General features: G+C 42.9%; 1 protein-coding gene across 3 annotated transcripts in view; it reads left to right on the forward strand.

The window, feature by feature from the left end:
- LOC108247262 (EMAP like 4) overlaps positions 1-12,240 on the forward strand; it is a 33,070-nt gene that overhangs the window by 12,041 nt on the left and 8,789 nt on the right. For 2 of the 3 annotated variants that reach the window (XM_037973390.1, XM_037973392.1), the window contains 10 exons: positions 590-615; positions 809-844; positions 5,354-5,477; positions 6,159-6,308; positions 6,389-6,458; positions 9,052-9,162; positions 9,255-9,350; positions 9,421-9,555; positions 10,326-10,461; positions 11,994-12,142. In XM_037973390.1, the coding sequence (XP_037829318.1) occupies positions 590-615; positions 809-844; positions 5,354-5,477; positions 6,159-6,308; positions 6,389-6,458; positions 9,052-9,162; positions 9,255-9,350; positions 9,421-9,555; positions 10,326-10,461; positions 11,994-12,142 (1,033 nt within the window). The remainder of the gene's footprint in view (positions 1-589; positions 616-808; positions 845-5,353; positions 5,478-6,158; positions 6,309-6,388; positions 6,459-9,051; positions 9,163-9,254; positions 9,351-9,420; positions 9,556-10,325; positions 10,462-11,993; positions 12,143-12,240) is intronic. The other variant, XM_037973391.1, reaches the window with a different exon arrangement.

Here is a 12,240-nt window from a genome sequence, read left to right on the forward strand (position 1 = left end):
ACGCCTGTGAAACACTCCTGTAACACTAACACACGCCTGTAACACACACCTGTAACACACACCTGTAACACACTCCTGTAACACACACCTGTAACACACACCTGTAACACTAACACACCTGTGAAACACTCCTGTAACACTAACACACCTGTGAAACACTCCTGTAACACACTCCTGTAACACACACCTGTAACACTAACACACCTGTGAAACACCCCTGTAACACTAACACACTCCTGTAACACACACCTGTAACACTAACACACCAATAACACACACCTATAACACACACCTGTAACACGCCTGTGAAACATTCCTGTAACACTAACACACGCCTGTAACACACTCCTGTAACACACACCTGTAACACTAACACACCTGTGAAACACTCCTGTAACACACACCTGTAAAGCACTCCAACAATATTTTTTATAGCATTGTGTACACATACATACAAATTCTGCTGTTTTATCAAAATTAGATAAAATATCTACAACCAGATGTCTTTGCATCCAAGTCTTTAAGAAGTCCTTCAAAAAGGTTATCCTAAATAATCCAAATTATCAACCAAACTGTTGTTTTCTTTCAGACACAAAGACTCAGGCGTCACCCAAGGTAATGACACCTTCATCACAAAAGTACCACAATCATCATCATCACCATCATCACGACTAACAGCCAATAGGAAGGCAGAGTCTCAGTTTTAGAGACATGTCAAACATTTTACTTTCTGTCTCTGAGGCCACATTTTTGTCGTCATCTGTGTTCGTGTTTGTTGATGTGTCATGATGTGTTTGTCTTAAACCAGCCAAAATGTCGACCCGGGAGAAAAACAGCCAAGCTGGTAAGTCATATTGGGAACGCTAACATGGCAACATGCTTAAAACGGCTTTATAGCACTTCCTGTTTCTGAACCAATCACGTTTCTCTCTGCTTTCCATCATGAGCCCCATCCACCGGCTTTCTCTCATTCAGACTGCTCAGTTGGCATAACATCTGCTTTCGGCTCATTCCCGTCATGTTTCAAACAACGCGAGTCAGAGTCAGTCAGCTTTATCAAATGGTAAAATTCAAAAGATTCACAGAACTTGTTCATTTTAAAATTAGGACAGAAAGGACCAGGTGTATGGATTTCCTGTTGGAACATGCCATATGATTAAATCAAGAAAATCACATGCCTAAAAACAAATCCAGATGTATGAAATTGCGCAAACAAATAATTCCAAACACATTTCGTTGGTACATCCCAAATAACAATGAAGTGAGCGCACAAGACGTCTCTCCTGACACGCCTCCTTTTAAACGTGTAAATAGATGCAAATTTCCTCCTCTGCATGTGTGATTCTCTCGTCACACAATCAAAAACCTACATACAAAAGAAGTAAATACTTTTATGGAATGTTCATTGAGACACTCCTAAATAAAGTAATAGGATGTAAAAACATGTTTGGTATGCAGTCCTCTGGCATTAGCACTGAGCACAAGAGGAGTGACGGTGCGTGCAGCGGCTGTGATCATGGCAGCTCACTCCTGCAGAAATAAAGATGGAAGTGTAATGCCCATGGGCACCATCGTCCCCCATGGACAGTGATGGTTAGAGCAGTTGTCTTCCAATGAGAGAGTTGGAGGTTCGAACCCCTCATTGCCTCTGATTTGTGCCCCATCGGTTTATGAATGGAGTTTAAATCCAAAGAATGATTTATTCAGACTGACTTTGTGGAGATTCAGTGCTGTCCATTTACCATAAATGTGAGACATTACTTTGATGGATCACACACACTATTACTGCAAATGGATCCAGAAGAACACCGAAGGGACAAGATCTTAAAGAGATCTTGTCTTTTATATTAGATGTCACACTTTAAGTCACACTTACTCTGAATAAAAGCAGTTTGTGGTTAAATATGACAATTAATATGCTGACATTTAATCAACACCTAATTGCGAGACACTGAATGACTTAAGATTACAGAGGAATAGTTAGTTTAAAATTATTTGTCAAGCCAATGATTTTTTTTTTTTAATGTTTCAGCTCCAAACAGAAATGTGATTATATATAAAAACTACAGTCTTATTTGTTCTGTCTGAGATATTATTCAGAACAGAATCAGTGAACGGGTTGAGCTTCTTACTGACAGATAACCAACCCGTTACCATGGTGACTGACCCACGCTCAAACAGATCCTCGGACACTGAAAACTCTGACTTTCAGCTCAGCGTAGCTGCGGAGCAGTAAATCTGGCTTCATAGTACGCCCTCAGGTGTGTCTAATAATTGTTTTCACGTCATTAACAGTTTCCTAGCATGCCCTCTAAGTGTCGCCAATGGACCAATAACTGTAGAAACATGCCTACGCCAGCTATGACGTTGGCGAGGAGCTGCGCACGTTTCCACGGTCAGTCCATCATTGATATATCTGAACCTTTGCGTGGAAAAAGGCGTACACCACGTTTTTGTGCCTAAGCACCTGCTGTTCATCAGGTCCCTGGTGTTTCTGTCTGAGCTGCTTCACCTGCATCAGCTTCTCTCACCGTTTCACCACTTCCTGTTTCTCGCTGCTCACCTGCTGCTCACCTGCCTGATTGTTGTTTGACGTAGCTTCTTCCACAATGCTGTTTGACTCTTTTACACCAGTCCTTTGAAGTCAAAGGTCACGACAAAACAAAAGTCCACCGCCCTTCAGTTCTAGGGTCTTCTGTATCAGGATCTGGTCTTCACCAATTTACAAATCTAACCTCAAGTGAACAAAAACACAAAACGGATTCCAACATTTCATTTCTTTCACCAAGGAGGGTGTGTTTTCAGTAGTGTATGTATGTGCACAAAATTACTGAAAACGTTTTGAACGGATTTTCATGAAATGTTCAGGAAGCAGACAAGGAAGTGATTCTGGTGGGGATCCAGTCAAGTGTCTATGTCAGGGTCATGGGTGATCCTGTACTCTAAATGTGCAACTGTGCACAGCTGAACACCTCGTGGGTCAAGGATGATGCCTATTGATTTTAAGGTCATGTGGTCAAAGGTCTAGGTCACAGGTGACTCCTATAAAACACTGTCTGTGCTCCATCCATTGATCCTTTGTCCCAGATTGTTGGGCAGCATCAGTTGCTTCTTTGAGGTGATTGCTGATGTTAACACACACCTGTATGCTCCAGAGCAGCAAAAAGTACTGCTTTTATAAAGGTGTTGGTCATTTAATCAATACTTTTGATCAACAGCTTCTGGCTGATCCTGACACTCTGGAATCATGTGGAAGCAGCAAGTCTGGAACCAGTTTTTCACTCAGTTTTAACATTTTGTTATTTAATAAATACCAAAATTGTGGGCTTTTTTGTGTGTTTTTATTCACTTGAAGTTAGATTTGAATCATTTTAGGACCTGGTAAAGACCAGATCAGTTGGATCGTCATTAATCCAAGATGGCGCCACGGACAGTCGCCCTGGTGTTTTGGTGCTCTCTGTTTAGTTTGTTTTTGTGTGTTACTAATGTGTCCTCGTGCTCCTACACCCGGGAGGAGCTTTGAAACGTCAGAACAACAACCCCACTGGACATTACACCGGTTTTTCTTGTACCTCCTGCTGAACTTGTGCACTTTATGGGACGCCGCCAGAGAGGAAAGCGCGCTGGCGCACTCGAGCGCCTCCGTAAACGGGGAACCTGCACACCCCTACCTGGAATTTTTCTCTCCAGTGTTCGCTCACTTTGCAACAAAATGGACGAGATAATGCTGCTAATGAGAAGGAATAGTGACTTCTCCTCATCGTGTGTGCTATGCTTCACGGAGACATGGCTGAACGCACGGATCCCGGACTCGGCGCTCCAACTCGCAGGATTGCAGCTCCTCTGCGCAGACAGACAGCGGGAACTCTCCGGGGAAAGAACAAAAGGTGGAGGAGTCTGCTTCTACATCAACCCCACCTGGTGCTCTGATGTAACAGTGATCTGCACTGCTCCCCTTCTCTAGAATACCTCTTCATTAACTGCAAACCGTTCTGCTCTCCACGTGAGTTTTCCTCATTCATTCTGGCAAATGTATACATCCCACCGAGCGCAGATGTGCATGAGGCTGAGCGAACTCTTGCGGACCAAATTATGAGCGTGGAGCAGACTTTCCCAGACTCCATAGTTATAATCCTCTGAGATTTTAACAAAGGGAATCTCAGTCATGAACTACCTAAGTACAGACAGTTTATTACATGTCCGACCAGAGAGGGGACCTTGTTGGATCACTGCTACACCACAGTGAGCGGTGCTTATCATGCTGTGCCCCGTGCAGCCCTAGGACTCTCAGATCACGTCATAATTCACCTGATTCCCGCGTACAGACAGACTAAAGCTTGTGAAGCCTGTAGTGAGGACACGTAAAAAGTGGACCAGTGAAGCTGTGGAGGAGCTGCGCACATGTTGGGACAACCTTAACAACACTCCCATCACCACTGTGGCCTGCTACCGGTTCCTCTGCACCACCATCAACCAAGACCTCAAGTGGGAGCCAACCATCAGCTCCCTTATTAAGAAGGCCCAGCAGAGGATGTACTTCCTGCAACAGCTGAAGAAAGCTAAGCTGCCAGCCAGGCTGATGGTGCAATTCTACACGGCCATCATGGAGTCCATCCTCAGCTCCTCCATCACGGTGTGGTATGCCGGGGCCACTGCCAAGGACAGATACAGACTGCAGGGCGTTGTGCGCTCCGCCGAGAAGGTGATCGGCTGTAGCCTCCCATCTCTCCATGACCTATACGTCTCCAGGACTGTGAGGAGAGCAGGTCGGTTCACAGCTGACCCTGCTCACCCTGCAAGCAGCCTGTTCATACCACTCCTCTCAGGCAGAAGGTTTCGGTCCATTCGGACCAGAACATCCCGCCATAAGAACAGTTTCTTCCCCTCTGCCGTCAGACTCCTGAACAGTTAGAGCTCATAACTCTATATCTCTGCCTTGGCCACGTCATCACTGGTTGAAGCAAAAAAAAAAAAAAAAAATTACCCTTTGTCTTTCTTCATTGTTATATTTGTACCAATTGCACCTGAACACCGAAGCAAATTCCTAGTCTGTGAACCCTGTTCATTGACAATGGCAATAAAACTGATTCTGATTCTGATATGTCCTGATGTTGGTGAACCCTAGAACTGAAAGAGGGTGGAGTTTCTTTTTACCAGGGCTGTAGATCATCAGCACCATTTTTAATGAGTTTTTGTTTTGATGAGATAGTCACCCTAATCCTACTATAAATAATAAATAGACTTATGGCAATTACTGTATTTGTTGCTAAATTGTACTTTTTAAAGCCACAACCAAAAAAGAAAGCTGGACCAACCTTCATTAACAAGTTCTTTTTTCTTTCTCCTGTTTCAGACGGAAACTCCATCAAGATGTTCATGCGTGGTCGACCAATCACCATGTTCATTCCCTCAGATGTAGAAAACTATGAAGATGTTCGAATAGAACTTCCTTCAGAAAGACTCAAGCTAGAATGGGTGTATCCTTTATCATGAACTTCTAATGAAACATGTCAAACAGATGGTGTAAAACAGTGCTGAGACAGAATCTCTGAAGATCCCTAATCCTGATAGTAGAGGATCCTCAGCTAGTATAAAGTTGGTTTTTGGTCAATGTCCAGCTGATGTCCAAGTGCTTCTTTCATTTAATACAGGTATGGTAATAATAGTGACATCTATTACAGGAGATTCTAAGCTGCCGTTTAATTAGACCTCAGGAGAACCCCAGCAGAACCTCAGTAGATAGAACCTTTAATAGAGTTCTTACTGATTTCAATGATCCTAAATAGATCTTCATTCTAACTCGAGCCTCAGATCTCATTAGAATCTCCAGGAGATGCTGTAAGGGCTGCAGATCTCTGTAGAACCACAGCCGATCTCAGAAAAACTTTAGACGATCCTAGAAATGTTTTGTTGAGCTTGGATCTCAGTAGAATGTCAAATCTTCTTAGAACCTCAGTAAATCTGATGAGAACCTCAATTTGAACAAAACCTCTGTCGATTTCTTTTACTTTGAGGATCTCGGTCAGTTTCAGTAGATCTCAGGAGAACCTACAGTAGAAACCAGAAGAACCTCAGCTGAGTGTTTTTAAATCTCAACAAACTGCAATAAATCCTCAGATATCCAGCTGTTGTGCAGGTGTTTCCTTGACAGTGTTCAGGTATGGTTACCGCGGCAGGGACTGCAGAGCAAACGTCTACCTCCTTCCAACCGGAGAGATTGTTTACTTCATTGCGTCGGTTGTGGTGCTGTTTAACTACGAGGAGCGGACTCAGAGACATTACCTTGGGCACACCGACTGCATCAAGTGGTGAGAAACTCTGAAAATCACTTGTTTCTCTTTGTTTGTTTTTTCTTTGGTGACACTGACATCATCTTTCTGGTCATCAGTCTGGCCATCCACCCCGATAAGATCCGCATTGCTACAGGTCAGATTGCAGGAGTCGACAAAGACGGGCGAGTAAGTACAATCATCAGTTAGTCAGATTTACACAAACAAGGAATTTGTTCTGGTGACTTGGTGTAAAAAGGTTCTCACGTTGTAATAAACACACAAAAACAGACAATGGCACACACGTTTATAAATAAATATGCAAATGGAGGTGCAAAATATGCAAAAATATAAACAACTTTTGGCAGACTGATTACATATATGCATGTTGTGGGAGAAATAAAATACCAGTGAGTTTTTAATAGTCCAACAGCTGACGGGGGGAAAAACTGTTCTTGTGACATCGGGTACTGGTTCTGATGGTCTGGTTGGAGTGGAGTTGCTCTGAAGATTAATTCCAGGGTGGATGGGGTCAGCAGAAATATTTCTGGCCCACCTGAGTGTCCTGGGGGTGTACATGTCCTGGAGCTGATCATCAGGGGAAATTAGTCTTAATTGTGATGGAAGCAGAAGAAATACAACCAAATAGAAATACGGGTTCTCTTTCGTGCCTAATCTTGGAAGCACCTATAGGTATTTCCATAGCAGTGTATATGCATATAAGTTTTTTTCATGGCAGCATGTACAATGGGGGAAATAATGATTTGATGAACTGCTGGTTTTATAAGTGTGCTTACTTGCAAATCTCAGTTTTTTGGAGAGAGACAACAGAAAACACTACATAAAAGATACAGATTAATTTGGATGTTATTGAGTAAAGTAAGTATTGTCTGTCAAAGGACTATAGGGACCAGATCATAGATCTGCACAAGACTATCAGGAAGATGATGGGTGAGAATTTGAACTGTTGGTGCTGTCCATCTGTCCATCCATTTCCTTTTTATTATTTGTGGTCAGGTCACAACCAGACTGTTGATGGTATTATTCAGAAATGGAATAATCAGTTTATATTTTTCCTTCATTTTGAGCTCTGTGGAAGAGCTTCCTCATGGGTTGAGAAAGATTGTGATTAGAAAGGTGAAGAATCAGCTCACAGCTGCACAGGAGGAGCTTCCAAAGGCAGTTATGAACAAGAACACCATCTGTAACGCACTTTCTGCAATGGACTAATGTACTGGCCCGGATTCAGAAAGTTCCCTCGCTGAAGAAGATCAGGGTCAAGACTCAGTTTTATCAGATCCAGAAGGGGGGGCAGATAATGTGCAACCTGTAGCAGGTACTCTCACATTAAGTCACACTTACGCAATAAACAGGAAACACACACAATATGGCAATAAATGACACACAAGATCCTAAAAATAAATCAATAATAAGCACAATGTAGTGAGAGGAGTAGATAGTAAGACAGCATGAAAATGCTTATTAAAATAATGTCTAATAATCATAAGTTGGAAGAAAGGCTACCTGTTATTCAGGAGAGATTTGGTCAGGTCAGTTAGTGTTGCATCCCCTATTTTACTGCATGTTTTAACGATGTGCAGTCTGTTTCCTGACCTGAGTAAAACAAACCCAAGCCAACACACTTAAAAGGTCAAGACTGATTCCATAAAACATCAATAAAACATTTTTATCAAAACGCTGTCAACTTTAAAACAACGAAGTTTTCAAAAAGAGTAAATTCTTTGATGAGCCTTCCTAATGATGGCCTCCACCCGGAGGTCAAAATTAGGCTTACTGTCAATGAAATGCTTAGGTATTTATAACCATCCACCACCTCTTCAACCTGATCCTTGATCACAGCTGTTCAGATTGGTCATCGGTTCTTCCTAAAGTCAACAACCATCTCTTCAGTTTTCAACACATTTGCGTTCAAGTGTACCCTACACCACACTATGGAAGTGGTCCATCACCCCTCAGCAGGGACACTTTGACAGAGTCTGTCAGCTAGCATCTAAATGATTCAGAGGTTTGGCAGAAAGGTGCTGTAGTCAGATGAGACCAAATTTCAGTTCTTTGGTCTCTAAAGTTACTTTACCTGACATGTTTGGAGGAGGATAAATGCGGAGTATGACCTGTAGACATACAAGCCCACAGTTAGGCACAAAGGTGGAAACTTTATGGTGTGGGGCTGTTTTTCTGCTAAGGGTAGGGGACAATTTCACCCCATTGATGGTGAGATGAATGAGGCCATGCGCTATAAAACTTTGGACCACCTTCTTCCCACAGTCAGAACACTGAAAATTGTTTGTGGATGGGTCATTCAGCAGGACATTGACCCAAACCATTCAACCAAGGCAAAAAGGAGAGGCTGAAGAAGAACCTCTTAAGATTGTGTTTAAAGATTTAGAGTTTCTGTAAAGGGGAATGGGACCAAATCCTTCCTGAGATGTGTTTAGATCTGGTGACATCTTTACCAACAAAGGTTTCTCTACCAAGAACAAAGTCATCTTCTGCTTAGGAATGCAATGACTATTTCACTCAGTGACATTCAAATCAGTCTGTAGGGTGTATGTAGGGCTTTCTTTTCTGGATTTCAGTTTATATTTTGGCTCTTCATTGAAATGAAACTTCCATGATGACATCTGTTGCCATAGTAACTACAGACATGGTAATGGTTGACATGAAGATGTTAACTGCACATATGATGATGACTGCAGCCATGATGCCAGCTGCCATGCTAAGGGCACCCAGAAACCAAACTGCTTGTGTTGGTCCTGTTCAGGCGCTGCAGCCTCACGTTCGTGTCTGGGACAGCGTCAGTCTGTCCACCCTGCAGGTCATCGGTTTGGGAACATTTGAACGTGGCGTTGGCTCTTTGGCTTTCTCTAAGGCTGTAAGTATCGCCTTAGTGCATCATGGTTACTGTAGTTCCTGAACAGAAGAGTACTCCTGTCATACCTGCTCACATCTAATGGTTTTCCTCAGGACTCTGGTCAGCACCTGACTGTGATCGACGACTGCAACGATCACATGTTGACAGTTTGGAATTGGCAGAAGAAGTCAAAGATTGCTGAGATCAAGGTAAACACAAAACATTTGTCACTTTTGACGTAAATGACTTGGTTCTAACTGTTCTGTGATGTCCTGACAGACTACTAACGAGGTGGTCCTGTCTGTGGAGTTCCACCCCACTGATCCAAATACGATTGTCACCTATGGAAAGTCCCACATCTTCTTCTGGACTTGGAATGGGAATTCTCTTGTTCGGAAACAGGGAATATTTGGGGTGAGCAATAAATTCTGTTTTATCTGTTTTCCTTGCAACTGATTTGTGTTTTTCCTAACCCGTGTCCTCACTTAAAGAATCTAACTTTGGTCATTTTCCTTTTCTGTTGCCTTATGATCTTTTATTTAACCAGATTCTTAATTTAAATATGTTATACAAAAATAGTTTGGGGAGGGGCTGAGACTGAGAATCTACACCATCATGCTGTGGTCAAACATGGTGGGCGTGGCATCATGCTGTGGGGATGTTTTTCCATTAGCAGGGACTGGGAAACTGGTCAGAGTTTGTGAAAAGCTGCATGAAACCAGATATAGAAAAATTCTTGAGGGGAACTTCTTCCAGAGACTTGAGCCTTGGACGGAGGTTTCCACAGAGTAGATCTGAGGAAGTTCAGCTGTGGACCAACAGGAAGCTCCACCTCACTGAAAACAAAGGAACTGAGACTAAGATTGAAACCTTTATAAACACATACCAGCCTGAGCAGTTTTCACTCACACTGTTTCAGATCACTTTATCTGTGTTGTAATCCCGTCCAGGTTCATGTCTGTACCCCGGTTTGACTCTGTAGTGGCAGCTTAACTCTGGTTCCAGTCCTAATGCTAGTTCTGGTCTGACTCTGGTCTGACTCTGGTCTGACTCTGGTCTGACTCTGCTTACAGACTGGAACCAGAGTCAGACCAGTCTTAGTCTAACTCTGGTCCTGCTCTACCTTTAGTCTCAGTCTGTTCTTGTCCTGATTTGGGTCTAAAGTTTGGTTGTTCTCTTGCCAGAAATACGAGAAGCCAAAGTTTGTTCAGTGTTTGGTCTTCCTGAGAACTGGAGACATCCTGACCGGAGATTCTGGGGGAGTCCTGCTGGTCTGGACCAGGAGCTCAGCGGAGACGGTGCCTGGAAAGGGACCAAGAGGTGGGCATGTGGTCGCAGGTTTTTAACACTTGAAATGTGCTCTTTTTCATTGTGAAGACAGTTTGCTTTGAATTTCCCTCTGGGATCAATAAAAAAGTAAGGTAAGTCAGTCAGTATCTATCTATCAGCTTTTCCTTCGCTTTAGCTTAGATTAAATTTAGTAAATTAGTTAGTAACACAAGCACTTCCTTCGGTTTGTTCCAGCTCACAAACTTGTTTTTGCTGTTTCTGTTTCACTTGAACTGAAAGCTGATTTAATGAATTAGTTATTAAGACAAACAATGCCCTCAGGTTGTTCGTTTCAGAAAAACGTGTTTCTACTGGTTGTTTCACTTCAGCTGACATCTCATTTAATAAATCAGTTATTAACACCAACACTACCTTCAGTTTGTTACAGCTTCCCATTTCTGCTGCTTTTCTTCCCTCCACTCTGACCTGCAGCGTTTTGACAAATATTTGACTGGTTTCAGTTTTTGCACCTCTGACAGACTTTTTAATGATTTCCAACACAGGAGCTAAACTCTTCATGCCCACGAGGCAAATTGAAATGCTTGTGACTTGCAGAAATAAAGACATTAAAATCCAGCGCAGGGTTCTGCTTCGACTTGTCCTTCTGAGCTCAGATCAGTTAGTTTCTGTTTGGGAAAAAACCACAGCTGGGAGTGCATTGGTCCAGTTTCAGTAATGGTTTTAATGTCACGTTCAACAGGTTTTGCTGGAGCCATGCCAAAAACAAAATGATTTTCAGCTGAGCTTTTGTGTGGAGTCAGGTTACCGTTCATCCCTGCCAAACGGTGGACGTTTCTTCTTCGGGTGTGTAAAGGCAGATCAGTGCAGTGTGCAAACAAAGCCACAAACATATCAAGTTTAAAATATTTACCTGAAACTGCAGATGCAGAAACAGTCTTTCAGAAACAGGAAGTTTCATTTGTGGACTGCTGCTTCCTCCTGGTGGTCAGTACATGAACTGCATCCAGATTTATATAATCTGTGATATAAATGAACTGCGCAGTGGTGTAGTGGTTAGGGCTGTTGCCTCACAGCATTAAGGCGGCAGGTTCGCCTCCCGCCTGGTGTCTTTCTGCATGTTCTCCCTGTGGTTTTTACTGAGTACTCCCACAGACCAAAAACATGCATGTTGGATTAACTGACACCTCAAAATGGACTGGTGACCTGTCCATGGTGTCCCCCGCCTCCCAGGCACCAGCTCCCTGCAAACCTGCACAGAAAAGCATGTGGAGAAAATGGACGGCTGGGCGACAGTTTTCAATAACGCAGAACATTGGTTCAAAACTATGAGCTGCTGCAGTAGGATTTTATAAAATACCTGAAGGGAATAAAAACGGAAATGATTGTTGGTGAAACAGTGTTTTTCTTTTGTTCAGTAAAATGAAGTTTAATCAGTAAATTTCACAACAAATGTCCAGCAGATGTTGAAAACGGTCTGCAGCTTCAGTCAGGAGGGACACAAACAACACATTTCTTTGTTTGCACTTTGATGTTTGACCTCTGAAACTGACCTATGTGTGTAGCCTTTCAGATCACTCATCAGGTCAAAGGTCACGAGGGAAGTGTTTTCTGCATGTGTGAGATGAGAAGTGGCACTTTGTTGACCGGAGGAGGAAAAGATCGAAAAATCATTCTGTGGGACCACGAACTGCGAGCGGACCGAGAAATTGAGGTTACGTGCACCCAGTCACACACACACACACACACACACACACACACACAAAGTCATGGTTTGTTACATGTGTACACACACACACACACACACACACA

Source organism: Kryptolebias marmoratus, linkage group LG22 (assembly GCF_001649575.2).
Source record: "Kryptolebias marmoratus isolate JLee-2015 linkage group LG22, ASM164957v2, whole genome shotgun sequence".
Taxonomy (NCBI): Eukaryota; Metazoa; Chordata; class Actinopteri; order Cyprinodontiformes; family Rivulidae; genus Kryptolebias; species Kryptolebias marmoratus.